The 19,967-nt window shown below is 35.7% G+C and overlaps 2 protein-coding genes across 2 annotated transcripts in view; one reads left to right on the forward strand and one right to left on the reverse strand.

Moving 5' to 3' along the window:
* Nucleotides 1-6,431, reverse strand: part of nell2b (neural EGFL like 2b) — a 42,756-nt gene extending 36,325 nt beyond the window's left edge. The window contains exons 1-2 of the mRNA XM_084406356.1: nt 6,105-6,431; nt 5,215-5,343 (exon numbers count right to left, since the gene is read on the reverse strand). Coding sequence (XP_084262482.1) covers nt 5,215-5,343; nt 6,105-6,156 — 181 coding nt within the window. The 5' untranslated portion in view covers nt 6,157-6,431. The remainder of the gene's footprint in view (nt 1-5,214; nt 5,344-6,104) is intronic.
* A 6,654-nt stretch (nt 6,432-13,085) lies between these two features.
* On the forward strand, nt 13,086-16,816 carry prl2 (prolactin 2). Its single transcript, XM_084408225.1, has 5 exons — nt 13,086-13,178; nt 13,379-13,557; nt 14,242-14,349; nt 14,701-14,880; nt 15,698-16,816. Exons 1-5 carry the CDS (start codon nt 13,157-13,159, stop codon nt 15,887-15,889), a joined length of 681 nt encoding a protein of 226 aa, XP_084264351.1. The 5' UTR covers nt 13,086-13,156; the 3' UTR covers nt 15,890-16,816.
* Nucleotides 16,817-19,967: the final 3,151 nt, after the last annotated feature.

The raw sequence follows: 19,967 nt of genomic DNA on the forward strand, positions 1-19,967 counted from the left end.
GAGACAGAAGGAAGGAGGAAACACACTGGGAGACGTGATGAGTTGGCTAAGGCGGACACAGGAAGTTGACTGTCTCCTCGGGGACGAATGTTTAAATCAGTCCTGTCAAAACATAAGAAATGTCTGGGTCTATTCCTCTCAAAAGGTGAAAAAAAAAAAATGCAACACACACACTCGCACACACATAAAGGCCAACCGGGGAACACTAATGTTCTGTAGCTATTGTCAAGTAAAGCTCAGGGGAGCTGTAAGCTGCAGCCGTGAGCCTATTGTATGGCAGGAATAAAGCAGAGTTTCGCCGCCTTCATTACTCAAATACACTGTATGACAGTGAGCTGAAGCTAACCTGGTAACCTCAACAATCCACAGAGGACACCACAGCTGATCTAATGGATTCCAGGACGGTTCCTCTGGGGTAGTGCTAGGAAAACAGGTTTTTTCTGACACCTCTCTGATTAATTCCCATTGGATCGACACGTCATCTCAGATGTGCTATCCTTCAATCGTGATCGCCATTGGATGGCAGCATTTAAAGGTCAAAGAGAAGCTAGGAACTGCTGGCTATCTGCTAGGAAATTATGCAAATGACCAGTAATGACCCTTTAAATAAATAAATGTATATATATATATATATATATATATATATATATATATATATTTATTTATTTATTTATTTATATATATATATATATATATATTTATATATTAGTTCATTTTTAAATAAACATAAAAGCTAGTTTATTCATCTCTGACAGTTTTCAGGCCATGAGGATACACTTTTTTTTTTTTTTTTTTTACATCATGATATAATCAATCGCTCCAAGTTATCAAACACCCCAGCCCAGCTGCGCCTCAAGAGAACCAATAACTTCAATAATGCTAAACGAGAACTGTGCTCCTGGGAACAAGATAAACACCGTGCGATGCAAATTATGTAACTCTGTCGACACTATTCTGGCAGAATTTAAATTAAAAACCTTTCAAGAAGGTTGCTGGGAAGTTTTTTTCTAGTGATGTCGAGTATCCATGCCAGCAATAATATGAGCAATTACATCTAAAAAGCACTTAAATTGATCAAAAGTCAGACTACTAATGATGCAAGCACTTAAAAGTGTGTCCTAACACCATTGTAACGAACAGTACTGTAATGATAGTTTACAGCCAATAAAAATAAAAAAAAACTAATTTACAACTGATGAATTATTCACAACCTATTCTAATGATAAATCGAACAAGTGTCTCTCCTCAAATTAACATTGCATTAATCAGAAGACATAGGTCCATTATTCCTTGCCTCAAAGCTGTGTGACCAAGGCTTGGGACAGAAGCAATGCAGCAGAGATGAGAGTATTAAATTAGCAGTTTATGAATGAAAATTCTGTCATTCACTCACACTCTTATCTTTTCAGTCTGCTAAACATCTTCTTTTGTATCCCACATAAGAAAGAAAGCCATACAGGGTGAGTAAATGATGACATAATTTTCATTTTTGAGTGAGGTATCCCTTTAAGTCTCTGCAAAATATGTGATCATACTGCAGACACAAAGTCGAGACATGGAATCTCAGTTGTGGGATGCAGGTTGAGTGATACGAGTGACGCAGAGTATTCGTCTGGTCCAGGCCGCATCCTCGGGCAGGAGAAACACTTAGCTAATGTCCCTCTTGACTGCATACTCAAATAGCTGATGAATAAGCAGGAATCTGATCCTGGCACTTAAAAGACCCAGTCAGCACCAGGTCTGACGGAAGAGGTACAATTGTGCCAAACTTCTTTCTTTTATTGTTTGCTGCTGCTCTGTTCCACCCATTTACTCATTAATTAATTCAGTCAAGACAAGTTATTCAACAAAACATTCACACTCATATTAGCACTGGGCACTGAAATGTTATACATTTTAAGGGCAGAGATTCAGCTATATCTTTAAGGATATCAGGATACAATTAAAAGAGGAAATAATCAGAAAACTTAAAGTATATAAAGGGATAGTTTATACAAAACATTTCAATTCTGCCTTTTCCCCCACTCTCATGCTATTCCAAATCTTCTGTTGGAAGTGTCTTATTTAAGACATTGTTTACTGATAATCTTCCCATCCAGTGGGCTGTGACTGATTCACTGAATCACTGAGTCAGTGAGAACCAGATTAGTCCAATTCATGAACGAATCATTGAGGTTTTGTGAACTGGATCAACAGATTCATTGAAGAGAACCGACTCGGGCCACTGGGCTATTTTTCTATCTTTGCTCTAGCTTCTACAAAAATATGCATGATGGACCACTTTTATGATACTTTTTGGGGCTTGTTTTGACATTTTGGAGCTTGACAGCCTCAATCACTGTCATTATATTGAGAACAGTGTCCAGGATATTCCAAAATTCACCTTTTGCAGTCCACAAAAATCATAGGGGTTGAGAATGATGAGTAAATAATGGCAGAATTTTCACTCTCGGATGAATTATTCACTTAAATTTGAACCCAAAAAAACTATATAAATAAATAACTACCATGACATATACATTACTGTGATATAGAATTACTCCTTCTATTATATAAGCAGTGGCGGAACTATAGTTTTACACATGGAGAGGCCGCCGCACATCAAAATAAATGCTGCTTTCAACAAGAGATGAAATTAAATTTCAATCCGCATCAAACTGCCAGTATAGTGAATGAAATTTTGGTGTGGCACCCTGGAAGGCCAATCAGATGTCAGGGGTGTCCAGTGGAATCCAGAACACCCATTTGGCTCCGCCACTGGATTCAAGATTTTGGCTTTCTGGCTACAGTGTCACAACAGCACGCTTAGCCTTGAATTACCTCTGATATCAACCCATCCTCCCCACTTCTCTTTTCTCCTTTCCCCTTCTTTATAAACAGCACAGCAAGGATGTCATTGACGGACATTGATAGGTCTCTCATCTGCATTCTGCACATTTATGACCTTGTCTCGGAGCCTGTCTGTTAGATCCCAATTCCGCAATCCCACTGGCATTTACTGGAGCGCCAATCAATACTGTGGAGGTGCCACCTGCCCAAATTAGAACAAGACTATTGCTTCCACAGATATCAAATGCCTCTGCTTATCCTAGAATACCAGAATTTATTTTTTTCGCCAAATATGTACTGTATGCATCCTAAGTCTGTCTAATGCAGTGTGTACCTTTTGTGTGTGTGTGTGTGTGTTTATGGGTGTACAGTTGCACATGTAGATTGTATCCAGTATAAATACATTCCCCAGAACTGCAGTGCGGAACAGAAGTGATGACACAGATGCTGGCTAACTGCAAACCCAGAACGTTACTGCATGCATTAAAATCTGTCATCATTACAGGTCACGGGAGTGGTGACAGCATAGAGCTTAAGTGAATAAAAGGCTGGCGGTTTTGTCCTAAGGTGCTGAAAAGTGGTTGAGCCAGAAAGCAGAGAATGACCATCACCATTGTGTCCTTGAGCGAGACACTTAACCCAAACTGCTCAAAGTGGGATGTCAATCTGGATAAACAACCACCTATAAATCACCAGAGCTTTATAGGTGGAACCCAATGCTATAGACAGATCTGCTAAATCTGTCAGATCTGGAAAAATCCCTCCAGATGAACAGAATGGAATTTGATTGAACAGAACAGACAAAATTAGAAACACTAAACAGAGTAGAACAAAGTAGAATACAGCAGACATAGAACAGAACAGAACAGAACAGAACAGAACAGAACAGAATAGAATAGAATAGAATAGAATAGAATAGAATAGAATAGAATAGAATAGAATAGAATAGAATAGAATGGAATAGAATAGAGTAAACTACACTGATAATAGAGAATTATCAAATATATATTATTTATTTGAATATAGAATATTCAAAAGAATTGAATACAGCAGATCAGAATTAGAAGAGAATAGATGTGGAATAGTGTAGAAAAGAACAGACAAAGAATAAAAAATAGAACAGAATACAGTAGACCAGCCATATGGAATAGAATAGAATCAGACACCAAAGAGCATGGAACAGAATAGACAAATAATAGAATATAGTAGACATTGAACAGCAAGGAATAGACATAGAATAGAACAGAACAAAATAGAACACAGTTCAGCATTCATATAATAAAACGGAATAGATTAAAATATATTAGACGTACAGTATCACAGCCACACAAATACAGCAGAATAGAATAGAATAGAATAGAATAGAATAGAATAGAATAGAATAGAATAGAATAGAATAGAATAGAATTGAATTGAATTGAATTGAATTGAATAGAATAGAGCAAATACTTATTAGTATAGAATAGACCAATGAACAGAACAAAATAGAGTAATTGTCACGTTTGGTCTGTGTTTGAGTTGGTTTTCACTGTCTCTAGATCAGTTTCCTTTGTCTGTGTTTATTTGTTACTATGGTTTTTGATTTACCCTCATGTGTGCCACCTGTGTCTTGTTAATTATCTTGTTATCTAGTCCCAGTGAGTCCCGGTGTATATTTAGCCCTGTGCTTGGTTCAGTCTTTGTCTGATCTAATCGCTACATTGTGGTTGTTATGTTCATTGTGTTTTTTACTCCTTTTACCCTGAGATAGTGTTATTTTGAGTCTTATTTAATTAAAGAGACTGCTTGCAAATAGATCCAGCAGTTTTATTTCCATCTATGTTTCAACCCTCGCTGACAGTAAAAGAATAGAATAGAATATAGTGAACAAATGTGATTAGCAGACAATGGCATGAAAAACTTAAATGCTAGAAACTGAGTTCTTTAATAACTGATCCTATTTATCAAACTGTAACTCTAGAGCAATAAACAGCATCATCATGGCATTCAGAGTGAGCCATGGAGCCAGATGTTATTCCCTTCTCTACTCACTGTCCTCATTAACTGCATCTCCTGAATGGGATGACAATTCTTTGATGGGCAAGAACTTGCTGCTCAACACAGGAGCCTGTTTACTCCTGGGACTGATGTTTCACTGTTGGGTTGATCCATTTTTCATGAGAGATTAAGTGGTATCTGGAATTATGCCGTTCTAAACCAGCTGTCTGCCTGGCTGTTTCCTCTCACCAGATGTTCACAATGGATTCCAATTCTCTAAATTGACGAGGCTCAGTGCGAATGCTTTTTCTGGAAAGCTGCTCTGATGTCAGTTACACTGTGACGCTTAAACAAAATCAAAACCCACATGCCAGTTCAATTGACTTGTGAAAAGACAGTTACTCGTACCTTCAAACAGATATGCTCTGCTCTCATTGTGGAACCCCTGGACCTGGGAGACTCCAGCACTTGACCTCACAAGATCAAACTCCTGGAAAATGTCCACATGTAATGCTGGATCAACCCCGAAACCTGAAACTAAGGGAACATTAACATGAGGAATGGAACAGAAAATCACTTTATCTGATACAAACAGAATTGAATAAAACAATTAAATATAGTGAGTCGCATTCTATATTTGTAGAAAATATTAAATAAAATTACAATTTACTTCTAAAATCTGCTTTTGTAAATTTAAATACACAGATGACCACAACAATAAATCTGGTAAAAGAAGAAAACCACTTAATATATTAATATATATTCAATTTAATCAACACTGGCTTTTCCATGACCCATGAATAATAAACGTGATCATACAAACTCCAAAACACCGTCACACAAAATGAATGGTACATTAACAAAAAAATTTTGTTGCATAGAACACCCTAGTAGCTTACTATTTTCCCCACAAAAAAGTGATTTTTTCACTTAAAGAAAATTTATCATTTTGATATATAGTAGTACATATTATATATTTAAATATGTAGTCATATATTCACACACACACACACACACACACATATATATATATATATATATATACACACACACACACACACAAACACCTTTTAATAGCCTATTATATAATTATAAATTACTTCAATAAATTTGCACGTTTTATAATATTTTTATTATTATACTTTTTACATATTAATATAATATGTTGTATAAATAGCATAAATGTTACATGTGATCATAATCCACTGAGTAGCCTAAAATAAAACCAGTTGATACAGGTACCCATCCCGTTGCTGAAATTCACTAGCAATAAGACATCTGACAAATACTGAGCTTACCATAGAAAAGTCCGACAGCGCAAAGCGCAAAATAAAGTTTGAATAATCCCATTGTGAAGGAGGGGAGAAAAACGCCTATTCCATCATGCTGGTGTTCTGCTGGAGGCTGATGAGATGCGCATCAGTGATACATCTCCAAAAAACGCATCCTCAAACCTCCATTATACTTCGGCAAAACTTTAGCAAATAAACACGGGGATATAAAGCAAGAGTGAAAACTCCATGAGGCGAAAATTCAGCTTGTGGGGAAGCAGTGTCCTCTTGTGAATGAGCGGTCAGTGGAGAGATGCAGGTGCGCCTGTCCTTCCTTCGCTTACGGCCGGAGAGAGAGGGAGAGAGTGAGAAAGAGAGAGAGAGAGAGAGTGAGATTGAGCACACGCACCTGCATCTCATAAATCCTGCCACCTGCTGGTCATGCACATGAACATGTTTAACATACCGTTCACAAAACATTTAAAGTTTGCAGATCCATTAAAATACAATATGCGCAGACAGTATCACAATAATAGCTTTTATTAAAGATGTTAACACATTGCATTCAAATAGTTAAAACCTGTCATTCATGAAATTTCACACATGGGGCTAGTTGATTTTGTGTCTATTTTACATTTTTGCTGTTTCATGATTTTTTTTTTTTTTTTCATAACTGTATTACAGTTTCAATGTCGCTGAAAAGCCATAAAACACTAATGATATTTTTGTTTTAATTTTAAATTAAAGTTATGAAGTTATAAAATACTGGTATTTTAAAATATAATGATATATAAAATAAATCATTTTAATAATTATAAATCAATTATTAATTATTCTTGACTTGACTTTTTTTTAAATGGGCTACTTTGAAGATTTAACTATACTCCCCAATATGTTAACGATATAAAATAACTAATGTAAATCAGTGGAGAATAACTGATTAAATATTCTTCCACTAAAGTCATATGGACAGGATATTAACTAAGACACGTTGCCATGGCATCTGCAGTGCATTTGCACATGGTGAAGGGTCAAAGAAGACGGCCATGTGAGGCAGAACTGATGATTGCAGGACCAATCAAACAGGTCATGCATCCAGCAAGAATTTTACAACAGGACGTGTCAGACTTGCACCCTTGACACATGAAGCACAGCACTGTGTTAAAATGGTCTGCTTTCTGAAAATGTTACAGTTGCATCTGTTATCTTTCCATGCAAATATGTCTGCAATGCAGTTTGTGTGTGCATGTGCAGTGATAGTTCATGCATTATTAATGAATCATCCGGATGGCAAACCTATAAATCTGATTACATGATCCCTCCGTCACTTATTATTTATTAGGCCACTATAGCAATATGCATTATATTAATGTAAGTGCATATAAACCAGAAACCAGCGGTGAAAACTGAGAGAAAGAGAGCGAGAAAATGTTGGATGTCATTGTGCGCACCTTTCAGTTTCCATAATGACAGCTCAAGGCATCACTTAGACAGAAGGCAACATAAAAAGCAATGCACAGGGAGGTAGCTGTCCTCGATATACATGACAACAAGTGTTTCAGACAACAGCCTGTCTGCATGACAGTTTTTGAGGCCTCCATAAAAGCAGCAGTTGGGGACTGTAGTATAGGCTATAAGTGCTGTGATCATTATCTTAACGATAGATAGACAGACAGACAGACAGACAGTTTAGTTCGTTTATGATGACTGATTATGCTGCTGAAATTTTATTTTAAACCAGTGGTTTTCTGGTCTCACAACCTGGTCAGGCTGGTCTTTTGGTGGGTTTTATAGGGTTGTGTTCACTTTTCATCTTAGTCATGCCGGAAGACCAGCTTAAACCATCTAATACCAGCTTAGGCTGGTTTAGGGGTTTTCAGCATGGTATGGGGTTGGCATTTTACAGCAGTGTAAAATACACAGGAGACCAATGCACCTATGTACATCTACACCCCATAAAAATGACTAAAATGCAAAGATTCAGTATTACAGTATCTCACTGTTGCAGAGAACTTGACAGGTTTGCTGTGGTATCTGTGTTTTTAATTAATCAGCACAAAGCCATCTTAACCTAAGCCGCCACTCAGAGATGACTGCAGATCCCTTTTATCCAACATGACGACTATTCACTCAAACAAGCACTCACTGCTGTCTCCACTTCACTAACGAATGAGCCTCTCTAAACCTGTGAGAGGCACACACACAGCTCTGCAAGTGCACCATGAAAACACTTATCCAATGTACAAGAACAATTGCGGAGGATGGAGTGTTATCCTGACATCACAGACAATGGAGTATTTCTCATCTTCAAAAGCTTGTTCCTCAACCTGAGTCTGTGTCGCTAAGAAACAAACAAATATTGCACTGTGAATGTTAAATGATGTTATAATGCAGGTTTATTTAAAATAATTCACAAATAGTATAGAGTATAGCATAAGGAAAACGTTAAAGTATAGTTGAACTGTATACTATTTATGATTTTACATTATTATACATTGCATAATAAATAAAACATTCTGAATATAAATAAAATCCAGACAGACAGACAGACAGACAGATAGATAGATAGATAGATAGGTAAAGGTGAGATGGATGGATGGATGGGTGGATGGAAGGAAAAAAAAAATATATAGAGGTACAATGCTGACATCTAGTGGAAAATCACAAACACGCATTTTCTTATATCTAAATGGAGGAATACTATTGGCTTGTATATATTTGGATATTTAATCATCACAACATTACAATGTAAAGTATATTCATTTTTCGATTTAGCAAAAGATTACAAAGTGCATTTCTCAAATACTACAAAATTGTATAAATATGTAATTCTTGAGGTGCACTCAGTAATCAAGGGGCCAGCTGTGTTGTGCAACTGACCAAAAACAGACAAATGTGGCAGTAGAAAGTCTAATATTTCTGGAATGAAAAATCACCAGTGAATTGACACACACACACACACACACACACACACACACACACACACACACACAAAAAAAACGTAAAAAATGTGCAAAATATGCAGTAGCAAAGCACATAGTTCTCCATGTTGCTAAAAAAGTAAACTAGAATATAAACAAGCATAAATGGGCAGCCTAAGCTCAAAATGACTCACGTGTACACATCCTCAGCAATGACTGCTTATCTGAAAACCATCCCATAATATCATCAACTTGACTGTAATGAATACCCAACTGTTCTGATTACTCTCTTTACCCTTTCTTGTCGGTTTGTTTAGATCAATTCACTGTGCGACATCATGAGCCATGTGAGCCAGTGCGAGTGGTCAGAGGTGAATCTTGTTGCTGCCACAACATTAGCGTGATTCAGCAGTACGCTGGTTTAAGGGCTGAACACACTACACGAACACGCAGCCAAACGTGAAGACCTCTGGCAACCCGTGTCATGCCATATTAACTAACTGCTTTGCCAATATATATACTTTTTCCAAACACTTAGGAGGCGTCCCCTGTGGGCTGGATCTACAGTACGTAAAATCAAATCTTCCAGATCAGCTGTATGCATATGCAGCCTGCCATATGGAAACCATCTGAACCAATCATAAACACAGCTGCCTGCCTGCTCTGAGTGCATGTGGCCCACCAGCAGTCCCTTCACCTTGGACCCTCTTAAAAGGCATTGTTGCCAAATAAATCTGTACACAAAGTGTAGGCAAGAATGTTAATCTGTTATAAATGTGAATGCAGGTGATGTCTTTAAGCACAGTCATGCAGGCTGGACATGAGCCAAAGCCTTTTCAGGAGGTCAGAAAACAACATTGTGCAATTAGATGAAGATTTCTAAGAAATCTTTTTCATTTCACCAACAATTTTCTCAAAGTACATTGTATATTGCTCTCATGTTTAAAAGGACCTAGAAGACATCAATGCTATTTATGTACATATATTTAGTGTACGGAGAGTCAGCCCTATACTTGAGAGTGCATTTGTCCATCTTTATGTGCATTTCTGAGTGGAAATGTCAATCTGGCATGTACCCACTCAATGTATGATTCATTATGTTTTCTTAAAAATAATTTGTTCTTTCTTTGCGATTGAATTCAGGTGGACTTTTGCAGAGCATGAAAGTTTGACTTGCAACTAGACGCTTCATAAGCACTTTCATCAGGTCATTAGTGAAGCATTTGTTGATGTTGACGTTGCACAGCTCATTTACATTCACATCAAATGGACATCAAGCAATGATTCATTTTGCAATCTTGCCTTCCCCACGGTTTCAACAGAAGTCTCCACATGTCCAGCCTCAAAGAATAAAGAGTAAGATTCAGCACCATGGACAGCAACCATGTGCCGTGTGCAGTTGCTGTCCATGGTGCTGAGTCATATTAGCTTTTTGCTTCTTATTAGTAAAAATAAAGCATTTGATTACCTTATTGAAAGTCTCAAATAAAATAAAATAATTAAATAAAAAATAAATGCTAAAATGCTTGTCTGTTTTTGTGCTCAGTAACAACTTAGTGCTTTCATTTAATCAAATGTTAAAAATAATCATACTTACAGGATGTGTAGACTTGGGAGCTGTGACTGGTGATCTCGTACCTAACTGAGGAAGAGAGTCATAGCACATCTATATGATGAAATGAGACAACAAGTTACTGAGAGAGACAGATATCAGAGCAGACAATCCAGAAAATATAAAATATATCATATAAATCATATAAAATACAATGCCCTCCATTTAACAATGTTGCATTGCTTGAATACACCACATGGAGCCCCACTGTAAGTCATTCATTCTGTTAAACCTCATGTGGAGCCAAAAGACGTGATATATACACTTCTTTGACACATATACCATACCAAACCCGACAATTGTCAATATAAACAAGACTGGGTCTTTTCAGGATAAAATGTAGATCTTTGAGGCAAAGAACTTTGTCATCAGACTCAATTAGAAGACTTTAACAACTTTTTATAATTATTAATGAAGGTGAAGACAGTTACTTTCATAATATTTTTGAACAGCATTGAAGAACACTATACCATTCAAAGTGTTTTTTTTTTTAACAGAAATTCTGAGCTTTCTAAGAAAATATGCATTAGTTAGAATTGGTCAAAAGTGACAGTAAAGACATTTATAATGTTTAAAAGATTTATTTATAATGTAATAAAACATTTGCATTTAAAATAAATGCTGTTCTTTTGAACTTCCGATCATTTAAATAGCCTGACAAATATATGCATCAAGGGTTGTTGTTGTTTTTTTGTTTTTTTTTAAATATAAGAACAATTGTTTTCATTATATTGAAATTGAAATTAGTATTGATAATAATAATAATAATAATAATAATAATAATAATAATAATAATGGTTTCTTGAGCACCAAATCAGCATATTAGAATGATTTCTGAAGGATCATGTGACATGAAGGTGAAAATTCAATTTAGCTATCCCTGGAATAAATGACATAAAAAGCCAAGTTATTTTAAGTTGTAATAACATTTCACAATATTACAATTTTTACTTTATTTTCAATCAAATAAATGCAGCCTTCGATCAATGCAGCATAAGACAATTCGTTCAAAAACATTTAAAAATCTTACCAACCCTAAACTTTTGAATGGTAATACCTCAGCAACAAAAGAAAACTATTTTTAGTTGTAGAGTTTTATCCAGTCACCTCATCTTTTTCACTTGTCAGCTTGTTTCATTCACATCATCATATACGATGACATTTTGTCCACAAGCTATTTTCATCCCTGAACATTTGAGAGGAACACTCACTGTTTTATGACAGTTTGTAAGATTTTGCATCTAACTATAGTCCTCCTGTCTTGTTTGACCCATTTCCAGCTGGCTAACGTCATAGTTACATTCAGTTTTACATCGACCCGTCATAGCCGCACATATCGTGCCTTGAGGGTTGTGTGGCTTATGATCGTAGTCACAGTGAACATCCAACCACATTAATACAAATGTCTGAGGTCAAGTGTCTCATACCGAGCACATGCAGCACACAATGATAAAGGGAAAAAGCTTGATCATACTTGCCACATCAATCACCACATTCCAAAGGTTGTTGGGTTTGGTCGGATCACTGTGTTCACGCCGAGTGCACTGGGCCTTAATAAGCAGAAACAGTGTTCTCTGTCTGTGTTCACCTTAAGTGTTCCCTCTGACTCAAAAATACACAAAGTATGTTTCCTTCCTATCAGCATACATAGTCCATTTTACAGCAACTCAAAACACTGAAAAGACAAATAATAATAATAATAATTTGTGAATGTTGTACCCATTTTGTAGATACATTGATTTTTATTTGTATTCTCCCACATTAATTAGATTGGAATGGAATGGAATGGAACTAAAATGAATTGAATTGAACTGATAATACAATATAATGTAATATAATTTATAATGTGCATGAATATAAATAGTATATTATATTAATTCTATTCTATTCTATTCTATTCTATTCTATTCTATTCTATTCTATTCTATCATATTATATCATATTATATTAATATTTTTTTGGAACCACTTCATTTAATTGTAAAATGCAATACATAGAACATACATTACTTATTTTTATTTCTTATATCTATTTATTGTAATCCATGACATTTTCCAGTTTTTGGAATTATTCAAATGCTTCACTGAACACTGACAAGGCTGAATTAATTAAAAACTCTAAAGTCAACTCAGTCCAGCTCTGTAAACTATTTATTCTCTACAATGACTATTTAAAGTACACGACTCACTGGCGTTTTGGGTCATGTAGGATGTCAGAAGGCAAGAGCGCCAATCACCCAGGTTACTCTGATGGGGCAGATGACAGGAAACAGAGAGGGTTAAAGAGGTAAGAACGCAAAATCGAAGCGGGCAGCCTGCAGGGATTGGGGGGGGGGGGAGAGGCATTAGTCACCATCTGATTGAAGGAACGGACACAATGGACTATGACAATCATGCCATCATCACGCACGCATACTTTTCATGCCCGCCCCCTTCGTTCCTTCCTTCTCTTTAATGGGCAGATTCATCCCTCAGCACCTAAACTCTGGACACTTTAAATAGCAGCCCGACCCCTTGCTGTTCCACAACCTCTCCTCTCCTCTCAGAATGTCTAGGAGCCTGAAGCAAGGTATTTCCATGAAGTGACAGAGACTCTGATTCAAGGAGACTGGCTAGCTTTTGAAACCCACAGTTAGAAATCAAATATTTTTCATCTGTGAAATATTGTGGATGTATTTCTCGGTGGAACTTATATTTTCTCTAACCCTCTGCTTCTCTGCTCTCTGTCTCTATTTCTCTTTCTCCCTGTGGGTTTGTCTCTGCCGGCAGTGGCTGTGCTACTTGTGGCACTTCTGTGCCTGGATCCTCACGGCCGTGTCGGCTCTACACCCATCTGCGCACATGGGCCATCAGGATGCCACGTCCCGTCCCTGGCAGATCTCTTCGACAGGGTCATTCAGCACTCTGCCAGAATGCACAGCCTCTCCAACGATCTGCACTCAGAGTTTGTGAGTCGCATCTGTCTTTTCTTCTACTTCTAATCGTTCTAATGCAACTGTCATTGTAACAAGGAGGTTGTAAAATGTCTTGCAGATGCTAAAGTAAAGTTTTATTTCTACATTTTGTAATGCAAGTGTATTAGCTTTTCTGATCAAATATATCAAATAAGCATGATCATATTTTAAAATCTATGGTATATGGTTTGCAAATATGGATGATTATTACCAGAAACTAAAGTAAATAATGTTATCTTAAAGCGGGAAAAATGTCAAATGTTGTTAAAAGTAAAAAAAATACACAAATTACAATCTGACTGAAATATTTGTTGTTATTAATAAAGATAAAACTCTCTTTTTGATTAAATCAAGTATGAATTAAAATAAAAACAGACTTTTTAAAATATTTAAAAGTGAATGATAATATGTATTAACATCTTAACAGCAAAAGGAACTTTTCTTTGCTAGTAATATATAGGATTTAAAAAGTGCATAAGATATTTAGATGTCAGATATTTTATTGTACATAATTATAAAATGCATAATAGCTTTTAAATGAAATGTAAATTATCTAAATATAAAAGCTATATTATTTGTATATGCACTTCAAAAGTTGTCTAATATGATGAATAAAGTTATTCTAATGTTTAATCTCTAATCTAATCTATGTTCATTTTTTCGTTTTTTTGTTTAAAGGAACAGTATTTCCTGCCCAGCAAAAATCATATCGGAAAGATATATCGCAAATGTCACACCTCCAACATACTGACTCCTAATGGCAAAGAAAATGCACAGAAACTAGCTGTGAGTATAACATCCCAACAAACCCTTCCTAAAAAAAACATTCAGATTGCAAGTTCAGCTCTAAAGTGCATTTATCACATCGTGCATCTGTGATTCTGCTGCCATTGAGTTCTCTGATCCCACTGCTGTCTTATCACCTCTGTGCCCTTGAGCAAAGCACTTAACCGCAGCCCGTCCCAAGAGGACTGTCCCATCAATTAATGTACTTAAAGCCACATCTGCTAAATTAAGTAACCCAGCAACCATCTCCTCAAACTCATTAGCTGATTTTCTGCAGTTTCAGATATAGAAATGAGAAATAACTTAATGCATACCTGTAAATCTTTAAACGGTTTACATTTTGTGCCTCAGCGTGAAGAGCTAACCGAGGTGATTCTTAAATTGCTGTTGGCCTGGAGGGACCCCCTGTTCCAGCTGCACCAGAGCATGGCTCACCAGCAGGACTTCAACAGCTTCAGCAGTAACAAAGCCCTGGAGATGGGTGACATGGCCCACGAGCTGAGGAAAGGGGTGGAGAAAGTCACCGAAAAGGTAAGTCACATCAAAGTAGGAAATAAGAAACGGAAGCGCATGGTTAAGAAGGTTCAGGAGAGGAGTATATGACAAAGGCCAGAGCGTGTCTGCGATCTTTTATTAAAAATAAGCAGAAAAGATAGGTGTGTGACATCTGTGTGATTGTGAGTGTGTTTTGCACTTTGATTTACAAGCATTAGAGATGATTTCTGTTGTGAAAACTACAGCATCAACTATCATTGAAAATAACGTTATTATGAATACTAATGAAAAGTAGCTGATTTAAAATCTACAGTATATCCACACTTAAAAATTTCATTTAGGCTTGTCACACCTGAGATGATGATAAATGTAATCATTTTGACACAATCTGTTAAAACAATATATTATAATTAACATCTCATCAATGATAGTAAAATTGTTTGAAATTATTGATTTCGATGTATCTAACACATTTTTTTTCTAATAAAAAAAAAAAAAAAAAAATACATTCTTAAAAATTGTGACATGCAGAATTTGGAATAATTTCATTTTCTTAATTTTATCAAAGTATTTACTATATTTGTCAAGCTTAACCATTTAACCTTACTCAAGTTATTGCAAGAAAAAAATATTTATGTAAAAAGACACATTAAATCAAACATCCCTCAAAATTTGTAAAAGGGTTGCAAAAATGGAAAATAATAATACAAATAAATCATATTAAATATTAAATATTAAATAAAATATTCAGTTTGACCTCCTGTAGTTGACAGAGTTTATGAACTTTTCTGATTTGTGGAAAATGCCTGCAGCACTGTGATTCATTCATTGTTTCTCTCTCCTCCTCTGTCAGATGAGGGTACTGGGAATGCTTGGAAACTCTGTGACAGGTCTGTCGGCACCAGAAGCCATGCTTCCTATATCTGACAGCGGAGAGGCCATGAGTGACTACGAGCTCCTGTACTGCTTTCGACGCGATTCTAACAAAATCCAGAACTATCTAAAGATCCTTAAGTGCAGAATCGTACCTGAGCATGATTGTTAGGAAGAAAAAAAAAAAACATGGGCCTTTTACCTGCACTAATGGACTACACATGCTGGTCCCCACTTATCAAGCATGTTTGACTCTGTACCATCAATTAAGAGTTTATTTGATCCTAATTGCTTTGCTAGTACTCCAAATCAGTTCACTGCTATAATTATCAAAACATAAATAGAATGCAGCAGGAGAGGGGGAAATTCTGTTTCGCCTCTAACTGGAAATGATCTCTAAAGTCAATTCATTCTTTCAAATATTTTTCTATGCTTTCTATTTATATTTCCACATGAGTTACACTCATTTTAATCTTTCTTTTTTGTTTTCAAAATTTATCAATCAGTTTTCGCTGAATGAACTGACAACACAAAATTTAAATAAAACTAGATTCTTCAGCAGAGACGCAATGTTTACTGTATTTATTAAAGAATATGAATTAATCTTTAAATGGTGTTCCAGGCACATGTCCCACAATACAACACTGAACACACACACACACACACACACACACACACACAAAAATGCACACGCATACGCGCACACAACACGCACACAAATGCGTGACAATATAAGCATAGAGCAAACATTTCACTCATGACTCATTAGGGTAGGACAAAACTACACGTGCTTTGGGGTGAATACATATTTAATTAAATTAAGTCTGGCCTTGACTAATCTGGATGGAAGTTGTGTGTGTCTCTAGCTTGCTCTCTACATATAATGACAAGTTACTCTTCATACAGTAGGACAGAAAGACCTCCAATTAGAGTTCAGTCTCAGCCTGGGGCCAGTGCTTCCGCCTGAACTTTACCATTTTACCTGAACATGTCTCAGAATCAGGTTCGCTGTCATGTTCAACGAGGAACAAGCTTTGAAACAGCACAACAGTTTCATCTAGGAAAACTGCATTATTTGTAAAAACACATTAAAGACCACAAGAAAAAAAAGACTTTCTTTTAGTCCATGTTGTAAGTTTTAAGGTAGTCGATGTGCTTAGATCGATACGTTATACAGATATCTTACAAATATCTGTCTTGGAAAATTACATTCCTTCATTCATCATACTGTTACACATTCTAACAAAGGTCACAAGTCTTCTGGGTATTCTGTGTATATGCCACAGATTTTCCGAGAATTGTCAACCTTTGGTTTGTCACTAGGGGGTTGGGGTACAAAGAAGATATAAATCCACATTCCAACCATTCTGCTCAGTATAATAAACAATAAGTGCAATAAAGATAAATATAAGGTCTGAAAAAGACCCTCCAGGTCTGAATTGTGTATAGCCTGCTTGATAGTTTAGAGCTTTTTTTTTTCTTTCTTCTTGGTAGGCTAAATGCTTTACTAGTGGATCATTGTCCTCTGGCATTCTGGGCTATATTTTGATGGACAGCTCCTAAAATCAGGTGAGATGGCTGATGCTCATCTTATGTTACCCACCAGAATCACCCTAAGAGCTGAGCATTCTGGGACTGACAGTCAGATAGCCAACAGCAATGAGCGCAAGTATGCAAGACTTGCTGTGGTGAGTATGGATAGAAGTGAAATATAGATGATTTCATTTATTAGGGTATGGTCCCCACATAGGGCATACAGAAAGGTCCTGATTTGATCGTTAGAATAGACTCGCTCATATGACATTATTCATATCTGCATTGTCAAACCTTGTGGTGTTCAGGAAATGAATAATCAATGTTGCTTAATGTACTGTGACTCTCTTGTGCCAGTGCCATGACATGTACTGTACATTACAACACTCTTGAGTCTACTTTATATTTCATTTCCATCAGCCAAGATTAGTGGTTTGCCTCCAGGGTTTCATCACTGTATTTTACATGATATCATTTTGTTCCCTCCTTTATTTCTGTAAAGCTGAAGTCTTCTGTTGCATATTAACTAGTGATACACACACACTTTATTTCTGTAAAGCTGAAGTCTTCTGTTGCATATTAACTAGTGATACACACACACTTTATTTCTGTAAAGCTGAAGTCTTCTGTTGCATATTAACTAGTGATACACACACACTTTATTTCTGTAAAGCTGAAGTCTTCTGTTGCATATTAACTAGTGATACCCCCCCCCCCCCCCCCCCCCACACACACACATTAAAGCTACATTAAAAAAAGAAAAGAAAAACACTAATATTGTAAAATATATAGTTACAATTTTAAAATGTAAAATAACTGTTTTAAAATGTAATTTATTCCTGTGGTTTCAAAGCTGAATTTTAAGCATCATTACTGCATTCCTTATTATTATTAATGTTGAAAACTGTTTTTTTTATTTACTAAAAAAAAATTTTTAAACTTATTTATTTATATGTTTTTTAAAATATTTATACGTTTATTTTTCATTTTTTGGAAGCCATGATATAAAAATAACAAAATTCTGGATTTTTTGATGAATAGAAACAGCATTTATTTGAAATAGAAATCTTTTGTAACATTATAAATGTCCATACTGTTACTTTTGATCTGTTTAATGCATCCTTGCTGAATAAAAGTAATCATTTGATCCAAAACAAACAAACAAAAATCTTACTGACCACACACATTTCAACAGTGTGTAAAGACACATTACAGCACAGTGGAATTAGTGAAGCAAGATATAAACCCAACAATGTCAAATATGTTTACAATGTTCACAATTTCATAATCGACAGTTTTAGGAGGGTAACAAAGTAGATCTTTCTTTTTTTATTAGCCAATTGTTCTAATTATGTTTTCAAAATAAAGCTGGATGTTAAATATTTTATCAATACAAAATGAAGTCCAATATCAGCATCATTATTGTAGGAAGTGGCCTAACCCTTAAAAGGAAACTGTGCTTTGCCCTTTGACCCACAGACCCCTGAGTCACCGAGTTCCAGAGACAGGCGAGACCTGAGCAGCCCGTCATCCGGAAACGGGTGAGCTGTGCGCAATGCACACGCACAGGCCTACATCAGCACCACACACACACACACACACACACGCACACGCACACACGCTACAGTTACGTCACAGACACAATGTGCTACTCGCCACTCGCTATTATTTGGTTGCAGATTGATGAGGTCATGACACAAACATATAAAGTCATATGATAACAAATGTATCATACTACTGTTTGAAAGCTAGTTTATTGCTAAATGTCTTCTTTTTCACTTACTGTTTTTAAATATAGGGCAGAGTACAGATATACAGTATCATCAATACATATATCAATATAAATTAAACAAACTCGGATATTCTACGCATAAGTTTAGCATCCAATGGACAATCAGAACTAGGTAGATAGTTACTTACGTATTGCAGTCAGTTACTGATTCCAAATTACATGACAAGAAAATTTAGTAAGTAACGTAATCTATTACACATTTAAGGGAATATAATCTGACTTCTTTTTTGATTACTTTTGACCCAAATTGTTTATCACATTGAATAGGATAATATTGTACCATATTGATATAAAAATACAAAGAGAAATAAAATATATTCCATTCTTTCTTATCAACAACATGAAGTGCATTAAATATTACATTATTTCCCAGAATGAGGTTGGTGATGGAACTGCAGGGGGTTTGTGAGTTTAATGAAAAGCTATTAATTAAATCATACAAATTTAAATAAATTATTTAAAAATAAAAACAGTCAAAATAAAACACTTACTTAAAAAAGATTTGTTTATTTGTTTAGCTGCATGTCATGTGACAATTAACTGACATCAGAGAACCGTGAACTTATTTATTGTTACTATTGACTTCATTTTATTATTTGAATAACTTATTAACTTAATATCTCAGCGGACAAAAAAGTTGGGGAATCCCAGCATTGCATGTAAATATGAAATTACATGAATTTGTACATTTTAATGAGTTTGAAAGACAAAAGCCTTTCAAAGACAGTAATACGTGATTAATTGACTCATTAAGTGATAACTCAATAATTTATGTGTTTGTCACTGACTAGATTTACAATGTTGAAATGTTGTGAAAACACTTCTTAAAAGTAAAAAAAAAAAAGTAAAAAAAAAGAAAGGATTTTTGTAAACCCAGTGATCAAATGGTGTGTGGGTCTCAGTTTTCAGGGATAGTCACATTACT

Source organism: Rutilus rutilus (assembly GCF_951802725.1).
Source record: "Rutilus rutilus genome assembly, chromosome: 4".
In the NCBI taxonomy this organism is placed as follows: domain Eukaryota; kingdom Metazoa; phylum Chordata; class Actinopteri; order Cypriniformes; family Leuciscidae; genus Rutilus; species Rutilus rutilus.

What these genes read in the sequence shown, in the direction of transcription:
- prl2 (XM_084408225.1), top strand. Translation starts at nt 13,157, where the DNA reads ATGTCTAGGAGCCTGAAGCAAG. An exon ending in GTCTAGGAGCCTGAAGCAAG is followed by an intron (nt 13,179 to 13,378) that starts GTATTTCCATGA and finishes CTCTGCCGGCAG; the next exon opens with TGGCTGTGCTACTTGTGGCA. An exon ending in ACGATCTGCACTCAGAGTTT is followed by an intron (nt 13,558 to 14,241) that starts GTGAGTCGCATC and finishes TTTTGTTTAAAG; the next exon opens with GAACAGTATTTCCTGCCCAG.